At 44.9% G+C, this 11999-nt stretch overlaps 1 protein-coding gene across 1 annotated transcript in view; it reads left to right on the top strand.

The window, feature by feature from the left end:
• The window catches only part of SORCS3 (sortilin related VPS10 domain containing receptor 3), a 689619-nt gene that overhangs the window by 649537 nt on the left and 28083 nt on the right, over positions 1 to 11999 (top strand). Inside the window, exons 18-21 of the mRNA XM_004700938.4 lie at positions 2989 to 3102; positions 3925 to 4096; positions 7331 to 7517; positions 11858 to 11991. Coding sequence (XP_004700995.2) covers positions 2989 to 3102; positions 3925 to 4096; positions 7331 to 7517; positions 11858 to 11991 — 607 coding nt within the window. The remainder of the gene's footprint in view (positions 1 to 2988; positions 3103 to 3924; positions 4097 to 7330; positions 7518 to 11857; positions 11992 to 11999) is intronic.

The raw sequence follows: 11999 nt of genomic DNA, 5'->3' as shown, positions 1-11999 counted from the left end.
CATAACATTATTTTCGTTGCGACTTCATCGCTGTCATTTTGCTACTGTTAGGAATCCGGCGACCCCTGTGAAAGGGTCTTTTGACACCCCCCCCCAAAGGGGTCACGACCCACAGGATGAGAACCGCTGTTATGACATGGTTGTGGTTCATTTCCAGGGAGTTGGAGCTCACGCTTAACAACTTTGCGTGTAACACAACAGGATGCTGCCTGGTCCTGTGCGTTTCCCGTGATGGTGTGTTGGCACATGGGAATCCCCTGTTACAAGGAGCGTTTCCGCTCATCGCAGGGACGCTTTCCTGCCTTCTCGGACCCTGCCCTTCGTACTACCCTTTCTCCTTTGCCACAACCGTCTTCCCCTGAGGATAGCGCACAGTCTGGGTGTCAGCGGCTTGCTATTTTCTGATGGCGTGTTTTCTACCATTGATTGGTTCGTGCCTCCGAAGTCCGTTCGTATTTGTTGCCAACGTGGTTTAAATGCACCAGTTCTGCCCTCCTTAGGCTCCCGGTCCGCTGTGACCTGAATGTGAAGGGATTAGAGACCAGAGACCTTGACTTGGATCAGGCCCACGTGGTTCGTCAAAGGGGTATCTGCTTTTCACAGCTCTAAAAAGATGATTTGTAGCAGATTTGCCGAATGCAGTATTTTGTTTGAGTTTGCCTCTTGGATGTCACTTGCTTATTTCAGTGTTCCACTGTGATCCAAAATATGCTTAGAACATCGTCGCCTCCCTCCCCATTCAGAACCATACGCCACCATATTGTTTAGAGTTGTTCTTTTACGTATTTATTTTTAACTTGAAACTCCATTGTTTGGCTAGAGCCCCACTTTTGTTCTATAACTTGGTCTCCAAATGTAAGGATTTTATAGAAGGGGTGGATCGGACCTCCTCTGGGGGCAGATCTGACCTATTTTAAAAGGAGGGAAGAGGACAATCAGCATTAGCCAAAGGCTGATTTCTTCTAATTTTTTAATATTCTTTTTGTACAACTCTTATCACAGTCCATCCATTGTGTCAAGCACATTTGTACATTTCTTGCCATCATCATTCTCAAAACATTTGCTTTCTACTTGAGCCCTTGGTATCAGCTCCTCATTTTCCCCTTCCCTTCCCACTCTCCCCTCCCTCATGAACCTTTGATAACTTATAAATTATTATTATTTTGTCATATCTTACACTGTCTGATATCTCCGTTCACCCACTTTTCTGTTGTCCATCCCCCAGGGAGGAGGTTATATGTAGATCCTTGTAATCGGTTCCCCCTTTCCACCCCACCCTTCCTGCACCCACCCTGTATCGCCACTCACACCACTGGTCCTGAAGGGATCATTTGTCCTGGATTCCCTGTGTTTCCAGTTCCTATCTGTACCAAATTTGTAAGGTAGAATTGGGATCATGATAGTGCAGGGGGGTGGGGAGGAAGCATTTAGGAACTAGAGGAAAGTTGTGTTTCATCATTGCTACACTGTACCCTGACTGCCTCGTCTCCTCCCTGTGACCCTTCTGTAAGAGAATGTCCAGTTGCCCAAAGATGGGTCTTGGGTCCCCAATCTGCACTCCTCCTCATTCACAATGATATGATTTTTTATTCTGGCGATGCCTGATACCTGATCCCTTCAGCACCTCGTGATCACACAGGCTGGTGTGCTTCTTCCATATGGGCTTTATTGCTTCTCAGCTAGATGGCTGCTTGCTTGCCTTCAAGCCTTTAAGACCCAGATGTTCTATCTTTTGATAGCCCAAGGCTGATGTCTGTGGACAGATGTTAGACATGCCACCACTCTTTTTCCTCCTTTACCAAGTGTTACACCAACTATCCCTCCTAACACACTCTGTACTGCTCTACTGTGTTCAATAATCCATTCCAATGACCAAACTTACAGACAAAATACATGGTTATTAAGAAAGGTAACAGGTTACAATTCAGGATCAGAAGTGTTTAGAGGACAGTTCTTCTGGTCAGGAACTCCTCTACTCAGTCAGGCCCACAGGCATGTCTCCTCTTTGGCTTCCAAAGCCCCTTGTCCTCTTTCCCACCCCAGTGAGTGTGACAAAGCTCCTTTAGCACTGCTGATAAATACCCAAAGGGGATGACTCTGTTGTAAGCTTCCACCTGAAAGCTTTCAGCTCTAGCTCCATGGGGCAGTCAGCCTAGCTTCCTTGATTAAGTGCTTGGAGGCACCCCATTGTCCGAGTGAGCCTCTTGCTTGGAGCCACTCAGCTTTCTTGCTCTGTGGGTTAGCAAGCCTCCTCTCCACTCTAGCTCGTATCTTGGGTTTGTTGCTGCCACTTCTTCACCACTTCAGCCCTGCTGCTCTGGTGCCACCGTTCTCTGTCTCCTGGAACAGAGAGGTTCTTTTAGGTTTCTCAGATCCCAAATATACAATCCACCTCTGGCTCTTCTTTCCAAATGGCGTGGAGATCCCCTGTCTGTGCCTCTGTGATGGCTCATTTTATACCCAGCTGTATGACAAAACTGACAAATGTCCACATTAGAGTTTTCTATATCCTATTTGCATTCTCCCACCCCAGGACTAGCAGAATTATATCATGTCAATCCACTGCACCCTGTTTGGTATTATTTCTAAAAATAATATACACTCTCAAAGTATCAAGATATTCTTTCTCAGGGAATATTACAAATCCTGTTTAGACGTTCCATAGAAATCCCAGTGGCATTGTGGGTTATTCATCACATTGCAAACCAGAAGGGTAGCAGGGAGAAACTACCAGCCACTCTGTGGGGGGACGATGAGACTTTCTACTCCCTAAAGAGCGCGCGCCTTGGTAACCCACGAGGGCAGGTCTAGTCTGTCCGCTAGGATCTTGATGAGTCAGAATCGACTCTGGTAGTGAGTTTGGTTGCTGAGTGCTGAGTGAGTGTTGATATGTCAGGTGCTCACAGAGATGTGTGTGTTTAGAGGGTTTATGGGTTATCTTGACATTCATGCCTATGCGCGTGTGTGCAATGTTTCTTTTCCTGACAGTGACTATGGCTACGAGAGACATGGAGAGGCCCATTGCATGCCAGCTTTCTGGTACAATCCAGCATCCCCATCAAAGGACTGCAGCCTTGGTCAGAGCTACCTTAACAGCACTGGGTAAGTTAAACACTGAAAGAACTCAACTCGAAGCGTTCGTCTTTCCAAATTGGGCTGCGAGGGAATGTCTTGCTATTAAAAGAGTGTAGAATGTAGAGAGAGCTTGTTTGCAATAAGTGACTTCCCTTCTGAGGAAAGCGGAAGCATTCTTTCCTGGGGATACCTCTTCAGGGAGAATCTGAGCGATTTCTCATCATCCAGATTCCATGGCCTTTTGTCCGTCTCTTTTGGCCAGGCCTAGGCTTCTGGGAAAGGACAATGCTTCATTTCTCAGGCCGGAAGGCAGTGAAATGAAATGCTGGCTAAGAGAAAAAAAATATCCTATGACATACTTCAATGACTATGGAGGGGAGAACAGGAAGAGGCTCCCTGACTAATCAGAGTGAGAAGAAAGGCAGCACCCTGGCTCTTTCCTGGTACAGGCAAAGCCAGAGATGGGCTGGGGGGACCTAGCCATACATCCCTCCGTCACAGAGAGAAGCAGCTGCTTCCCCCGTCTCCCCAGTCTAGTGTGTCACCTCCTCTTCTGTTGTGTGTGAGGCAGCCATTGATTTTACTTAGCTAGTTTAGACACTGATCCGATCCGCGACACCCAGGTTGGATCAATAATAATGTTGAAGGAGCTACTCTCCCTGAGATGGCGGGATAACAGCTCCCTGCCTTTGTTTAGTTTCATAGATGCTGTCTTCTCAGCGACCTGGTTTTGAGGGGCAGCTTTATGAAGTGCCAGTCTCTGTCTTGCTGACTCGCACTCTTTTTATAATACACCCTCACACCCGTGGCATATGCTGAGCGACACTGTGAATTGTCAATCCTCCCCAGGTACCGCAGGATTGTGTCCAACAACTGCACAGACGGGCTGAGGGACAAGTACACTGCCAAGGCTCAGCTGTGCCCTGGGAAAGCCCCTCGGGGCCTCCACGTGGTGACAACAGATGGGCGCCTGGTAGCAGAGCAGGGACACAATGCCACGTTCATCATCCTCATGGAGGAGGTAGGTATCAGCCTGGGTATCCCAATTCAGAACTTCTAAGCAGGCAGCCATTCCCTGGCACCAGAGAGAATGAGAAAAGTAGAAGGGTTTCTATACCTATCAGCTCCTGCACCAAAGTCAATGCTGAGGAGTTAAGCCTTCTGGGGGATCAGTGGTGATAGTGAGGGTGTATGGAGAGAGTGGGCTGAACAGGTGACACTGTCAGAGGGGGTGGCACTAAAATAACTGTCTATAAATTTATTGAGCAGTATTTTGGCAGAACTTTATTGTTTCTTCAATAAATATACCCCTATAGTTACAACAATAAAACATTTTTCTTAAGTCCAACTTCCATGTGTCAGTATGACCAGGCTAACACTCTTTGCCGACTCACTTTCCTGACTTTCCCCTGTGCTTGAATCCTCTGGTTTCATCTACACTTCTTACAAGCACACACCGTTCTTTTGGTTCCAGCGGTGTTTTTATTGTTGCTGATTTTGTCCATTGTGAGAGATTTCTAGCTACAATATTATGGTGATTAGTGTTTGTGAACCTGTATCAGTAACTTTTCTTTGAGAGTGAATTAGGAATCCACAGAAAAGGAGAGCAAAATTTTAAAGCTTCTGCTCATTTTCTCATAATGTGACTACTAGTGTAATTCCGCGATGAAAGATTTGGCAAAACAACTTTGTTAGTATTTATATAATCTTAAGAAATGTAGCATTTCAGCAATTTACAGATATATTGATCACATAGCATTCCATGACTAAAATTGCTAGTTAGCATCACTAAGGATTCTGTTTGGTGTGGAACTAGAAGTCCATGGGTGAGGGATGACATCACAAGTTATTGCCATCGGTGACCCCCGGCTGGTGACACCACCATGAGAGACAGAGGGTAGCAATGGAATTTTGGGATGTTTCAAAACTCTCCTATTGTTACCCCACAATGAAGGTTGAGTCTACAGTGGCGACCATTGGCCTGTCTGCATGTAGTTTGAGGTATACCCCTTTGGGGTTGCCTTGAGGAGTGTTTCACATTAAAAGATCATATCCTCGGGAAATCTTCAGCAAGAAGGAAGTTCACATTTTATGTGTTGCCATCAGGAGTTTCTTTCACTTTAACTCAATCCTGAAATTCTCTGGTTAATGAAATTCCTAAGGTTTTTAAAGGACCTTGGCTTTATGAATGAGAGTGAGTGAAAATTATTGAAATTCTTTCAAATTTATCCTTATACAGGATGACATATTAGTTGCCTTTCCATCAGCTAACTGCTCCATTAGTTCACTTTTTAATGCCTTCTGCTGCCCAGACAGTAAAATCAGCCTGCATACATTCATCCCAGGATGCAAATAGCTCATGTCTGCTTCTTGCTTCTCCTATGAGCCATTTCCTCTCTTCCACAGCCAGGGAAGTTCCAAGCACTCCTTGCTGAGCTGGTGGGGCAAAAAGGCTAGCTTGATACGCAAAGCCCAGGACATGTGTATGTGCGCTGCTCTGTGCTCTTTAGATCTTGGAAAGAGGCCAAAGCAGGCCAGGCGCTTTCTCCAAAGTCATGGCAGGCCCTCACTGGGCTGGAAGCAGAAGTCTCCTTTACTGAGGGTGACAGATTCCTCAGCCTACACCCACCCCAGCACTGAGGGAAGGGCTTTGAGATTCACATGAGGTCATTGTCACATTTTCTTTCCCCAGGGAGTTTACAAGAGTCAAGCTATTAAAGCTTTCTCTAGAGTGACTGTGAGGAGCTACCATCTTCTCCATTTGAATCACCTCCAGTTCATTCCCACCTTAATTTATATTCCTAAATGCAAAGGGAGTTGGCAGTATGTGGGGGGCAAGGGAACACCTATCGATATTTCATTCACATCTGGGTTGCTATGATGGAAAGAGACAGGAAGAGAAATACTGATCAATGCAGGTTCTCCACGCAGAAGAATTGGCTCATGATTCCAAAAAATGTATTTCTTCCTTTATTTCGTCCGCTGTCTTTGTATATAAGCAAAGAGACTCAATGCTTCTTGTTCAGGGGTCAGATTCATTTCTCTTACCCCATATGGGTGGTGGGAGCAGGACAAGAAAGAACGGGGTTCAGCACTACTCCCTAAAACCGCCAAATGTCTACCTAGAGTGGCGAGATGCGTGCCTGTGAACCACTGAACTCACAGTTGGTCAGACAGCAACCGGATTAGTGAGTCTCAGTAGTGAAGGCACTTGACCTTCCAAGAGCCAGAGACCTCTCAGAGCTGGGATGGTCAGAGAAGGCTCCATAGGGGTAGGGTGTAGGGAGGTTTAGAGAAAGGCAAAGACAATGGAGCAAAGATGTAATTTGAGTTGATAGGTATTCATCTATAAAATATAGTTGTATCCATGTGTAAAAGGAGAACAGTTGTCCCATCTCATAGGGTTATTTTTAAGAGGACTTTATATCATGTGGGTCAAGTGATTATGGTAATGCTAGGAAGAGAGCAGTACGCACCCAGAAAAAGAGAAACACATCTAGTTGTAGCATTGAAGCTGAGCCTTATTTTGAGGGAGAAGGGAGCGGGGAGGGAGGGAGAGAGGAAAAAGGAAAATGAGGAGCTGATTCCAGAAACCCAAGCGGAAAGTGAGCTTTGAGAATGATGAGGGCAACGAATGTATAAGTGTGCTTTACACAATTGATGTAGGTGTGGATTGTGATAAGAGTTGTATGAGCCCCAATAAAATGATTTATTAAAAAAAAAGAAATCAGACTTTCTTGGCTCTTGGCTCTGCCCTATTAGCTGTGAGACTTTGGTCTAATTACTTAATTCATTTATGCCCCCATTTTATAATGCGGGCAATAATAATAAGTCTACTCCATAGAAATTATAAGGGAATTAACGATCTGACAATAATAAAGGGAGTGTTAGCTATTAAAATGATGATGATGGTGGTGAAACAGACTACTAATAGGTAAACGATGTGTGTGAGGAAGTTAGGGAAACCTGTGGCTACTCTCTCTGCTTTAGAGCTTTGTAGAGACTCTTCCTTAACTACTATGACCATTTTCACCCAATTCAGGTTGCCCTTGAGAATAGGTATACAAGGACAGTTGTGTGTGTCTGTCCACAGTGCCCAGTGGAAATCTCATAGATCACTGTCGATTGTGTTGAGCACGTCCAGGCCCCAGGCTGAGACCACCAGCTCCAAGTGGACAATGTTGAAACCCCAAGAGGAAGTCAGGCTGAACCAACTGGTGGTTGCCATCCCCACCAGTGCTCTTCCCTCTTGCAGGGTGATCTCCAGAGGACAAACATCCAACTTGACTTTGGGGATGGAATTGCTGTGTCCTATGCTAACTTCAGCCCCATTGAGGATGGCATCAAGCACATATACAAGAGTGCGGGGATCTTCCAGGTGACCGCCTATGCAGAGAACAGCCTGGGCTCAGACATGGCAGTCCTCTTCCTGCACGTGCTGTGTAAGTAGCCCAAGCTCGCACCGTTCCTTTCGGCTTAAGAACTCTTTATGTTTAAAGGTCCTGGACTTCAGAGCGGAGCTGGTAAGTTCAGTGGCTAACCTAGTCGCCCACTGCTGAAGATTAAAGATGCGCATCCAACAATTCAGAATTCATAAGTCTGAAGTCAAATGATTCTTTGGGAAATGCCGGTAACATAGAACCCACTGCTCTCGCCCTTCCAACTCCACTCTGCTCTGCCGTGGGTGTGCATAGACAGACAGCTGTTCTGATGAAAGCCCCTTCTCTTTGGTTCAGAGACTCCTGAAAATACAAGAAGTAGAAACCCATCTGGTCATGGCCTTGGGCTGAATTTCTAACCATTCTGAATGAAGGCAGCCCAAACCAAAGTAAACAGTTATCTCTGCCAGAAAAGCCAAAGAAGGATTAAAGAAACATGTGCTTTGATTTTCAAAACGTAGAACTAAACACACACAAGAATTTAAATCTTACATTCCACATTATGGCAAGTAGTTCATGCTGGCTATAAACAATTCTGAACTTTTTTACATTATTTATTTATTTCTAACCATTTCTGTTTCATTACTGTTCGCTGCTGCTCAGCAAAAACCAAATCCACAGCTGATGTCCTGAGACATGTTAGTTAGACTGGCTGTCTCTTGAATATTTGCTACCAGGGACTTGATTCATTTCAATGGAAGCAGATCTCACGGCTTTAGGATGTTGGGTCAAGGAAATATTGATAGTGGACTGCTTGTGGCTTCATACACCTCTGGTCAGTGCAGAATTCTTGTCTTCGTGTGTGCTACTTAGGTTTGATTTCCTACCAGTGCACTGCATGCATACCCACCCCTCATCTGTCGTTGTAGGCATGCTTGTTCCCAGCATGCTAAACTGATTTCAGCAGAACTTCTAGACCAAAACAGAGTAGAAAAAAAAAAAAATTAAGGCTGGCTATCCACTTCTGAAAATCAGCCAGAGAATATCCTATGTATCTTAACAATCTAATCTGTAACTGATTCTGGTGATGGCAATCAATCAGCAAGCATTTCATTGCATCATGCATGGGGTGGCCCTGAGTTGGGAGCCCACTGGACCAGAACGACATACACTGTCATTTGCACAAACCATCCAGCCCCGGTGAACCTCAACCCCATCTCGGACCAGTGAGCTCCTCAGTTAACTGTTGATTTGGAATCCTGGGAACCAAGTTCTCAGCCACCAGCCAGAGGTCAGGGCTCGCAGTTCTGCGATGTTAACCTCTTCCTGCACAGTGCTCACATTGCAGGTTCCCATCCCTCTGGGTAGATGATCAATGCGGCCTCTTATTGTAATAATCACTCAGCACTTCCCCTTAACTTTCTGCCTGACACTTTCCCTGCATTTCACAAATGAAGACAATCAAAGAAAAGGAACTTTATTTTTTTCTCTCCTGTTCCAAGAACCTGCTGCACCCACATCCCTGCTTCTGTCCAGAGTACTACCTGCAGGGCGCGAAGCCCGGTGTTTCTTAGGGACCAAGAAAACACAACAGAAAAGAGCAGGTTTATATTGAGGGTTATGTGCATGAAGGAGGAAATGTTCCTTGAAACTTTTATCGTGCTCATAATTCCCTCCAAATCAATCATGGCTGCATTTACCAGACAGTTATTATAGTGGAAACTGCTCTTGGCCTCACCTTGGGCCATTAGCTAACAAAAGTAGTTGTTAGCTGCCCATAATAACCAATCTCACAGAGATTATTAGATTTGTATCAGAAGAGACCCGGCGTGACAGGGAAGATTTCTGGTCTCAATCACTTCGTCTTCTTTTCCCGGATCCAGGGTTTGTCTCCAGCTGAGCACTTTGGCCTCTGTCCTAAAATGCTGCTCCGTATTAGTCTTCCTTAAGAGGCGTTTCACCCAGCCATTGAAGTAACTATCACTCTGTGTGATGGTGGCCCGCTTCAAGAAGTCTCTGTCCCATGGGTGTTGGTACTCGGTGTCTGGAGAAGGAGGTCCCGTTGCTCTGTGGCGCATCAGAAGAGCTGACAAGGAGAGCCCTCGTTCAGCTAGGGGAGACACGACGACCTTGTTTCACTATGGAAAAGCCCAGGATTTCTGTGGACTGACATGAGGAACGGGCTTCATGCTTTCTGCGGATCAAGGGGCTTCCTTTCTCAGCAGGGGAAGGTGAAGCAGATTAAATCTCTGCCCTGGAGCAGGGCTCTGAGGTATTAAAAGAAGGAATTCTTCTCATGGCCCTCCTAGGACAGGATTGAGCCAAATAGTGCTTTATGTCACCTCTTCTCTTCCCATTTTATCAGTAAAACACAAACAATTTTGCAAAAAGACAGAGAAGCTTTATCTCTAAAAAAAAAAAAATAAGTAAATACAATAATCAGAAAGACAGGGAAGCTTTATCTCTAAAAAAAATAAGTAAATACAATAATCAAAGATTGTTTTCACTCTCCCTGTGTTCTTTAATTCTTGCAAGCAACTAAATAGATGAACCCTACCAATACCATTAAAAAGACTTTCTTATTTAAAACCATGAGAACTTTCAACCAGATGGACATCTATCTTTCGTGACAAGATTCCAATTATTTGCTGGAGGAAATCTTGATGTAGCCTATGTCCTGGGCTAGGTCAGCGAGCTGTAGAGAAAGAACATTTTCAGGATCCAGACACATAGACTTTTGAGTAATTGTTGATTATTTAGGAGAGTACAATTTGGACAGAAGCGAGTAAGTCTGGCTGGCCTCCCCACCTAAATAGCAGGCCCTGTCCAAGTTCCCTCTCCAACATTATAAAAATTGCCTGTGGCATGGAATGTGCCAAGTGAGACTCATAAAAAATCCATTGTCCTCAAAGTGACTTTTACCTGATGGTAGTCAGAAGCAGTGATGGTGGTGGCAGCGGTGGCAGTGGCAGAAGTAATGATAGGAATTGTCACACAACCTCTAATTAATGTCATCATCCTTTTAACATGCACTCAGGATTTTCACAAGTTCCAGTTACTAAATGAAAGGCAGAGCAGCTGTTTCCCCTTATTTTTCAGATGGGAGACGAGTCCGGGAAGGATTGAGGCTTCTTTATAAATAAGGAAAATGATGAGGCGGCAAAGGTTGTGCCAGAAGTATCCATCTGCATCCCTCTCTTTAAACTGAACTCACCTCAAAATGATCAAGGAGGCAAATAGTCAAAGCTAGTGTCCTGAAAAGAGGTCCACCTCAGAGAAACACTTAGAGCAAGAGAGAGATGTCTTTATCTTCAGTTTATAAAGTTGTCTTTATCTGTAAGCTATAACTTGAGAACTTCATATCGAGAGAAGCCTCTTCAGTCACATTCACTTCTCAGAACAGAGATGGTGGGAACCAGGAAGCTGTGTTCCAACAGAGGTGGATGGATCATGAAATATTTTCATTGGATTTGGATAACGAAGACAATGCTAGGGAAAGGGGCAGCACAAGCAGTTAAAGGATAGGAAGTGCAGCATGAATGGGGGCAAGCAGGGAGGAAAGGAAGGGAGAAGATAAAATCCCAGAGTTAGAAAAGATGACTCCTATCCCAGCCATATATTCCCAGCAGCCATCAGCATTTTCCATTTCTCATTTTATTCTGGAAATGAATTACAGTCCTCACTTATGAAGTGTGAGGTATGTTTATGCATGCTCTATTACTTGTGAGTTTACAACGTGATGCTGGCTTATACTTGGCTTATAAGGAAAAGAGAGAAATCTGTCCACCCTTTCCACGTTGCTTTCTTATTATTTGGAACCTAGAATGTGCTGCTTCTCTCCTTTGGGGTGATGAGCATTTCCCCCTTTGTAAGAGAGCTTTCCAGCGTCTGAATGTGTCCTGCAGATGACAAGGCACAATGGCCATTTGTGGAAGAGCATGGAAACCAATTAATCACCGAGGATAATGGAAGGACCCCCCATTCAATAGGGTGACCCTAAATCACAATGCAGGCTAATTATCAGAAAGGAAATGATGGTTGTTTATCTCCCTGTTTCTTGGCTAAGTGTTTAGCAAACAAGCTTTGTCCTTGGAGTGACACTTCATAAGCATTCCTGCCTGGCCTCACCCAGTGCAAATTAACGAGTTCTGATGTCACTCAAAAAGTGTGAAGTGGGAAAAAAAAAAGTGTGAAGCGTGAGTTGAGCTCCCTATCACACCTGCTACTTTTTTCAGTACCTACCCAGCCCGATCCACACAGACCTCTCAACAGTGGGAGCCTGTTATCCTTGCTTTCTTAAAGGTGACTGTAATAGGCATGAAGAATTGTAGGTTCAGAATGATGAAGTGTGAGGGCTTATGCCAGGAATATAAACACTGACGCTGCTTTTCTTGTGCCCTTAGGTCCCGTGGAACACGTGCACCTCCGAGTTCCGTTTGTTGCCGTAAGAAATAAGGAGGTCAACATCAGTGCAGTGGTGTGGCCCAGTCAGCTAGGGACACTGACCTATTTCTGGTGGTTCGGCAATAGCACTAAGGTTCGGCT

This window comes from Echinops telfairi, unplaced genomic scaffold (genome assembly GCF_000313985.2).
Source record: "Echinops telfairi isolate 266 unplaced genomic scaffold, ASM31398v2 ScPeMD7_70;HRSCAF=299, whole genome shotgun sequence".
Taxonomy (NCBI): domain Eukaryota; kingdom Metazoa; phylum Chordata; class Mammalia; order Afrosoricida; family Tenrecidae; genus Echinops; species Echinops telfairi.
The sequence above is the reverse complement of the archived record's forward strand: the minus strand, read 5'-3'. Positions and strand labels throughout refer to the sequence as shown.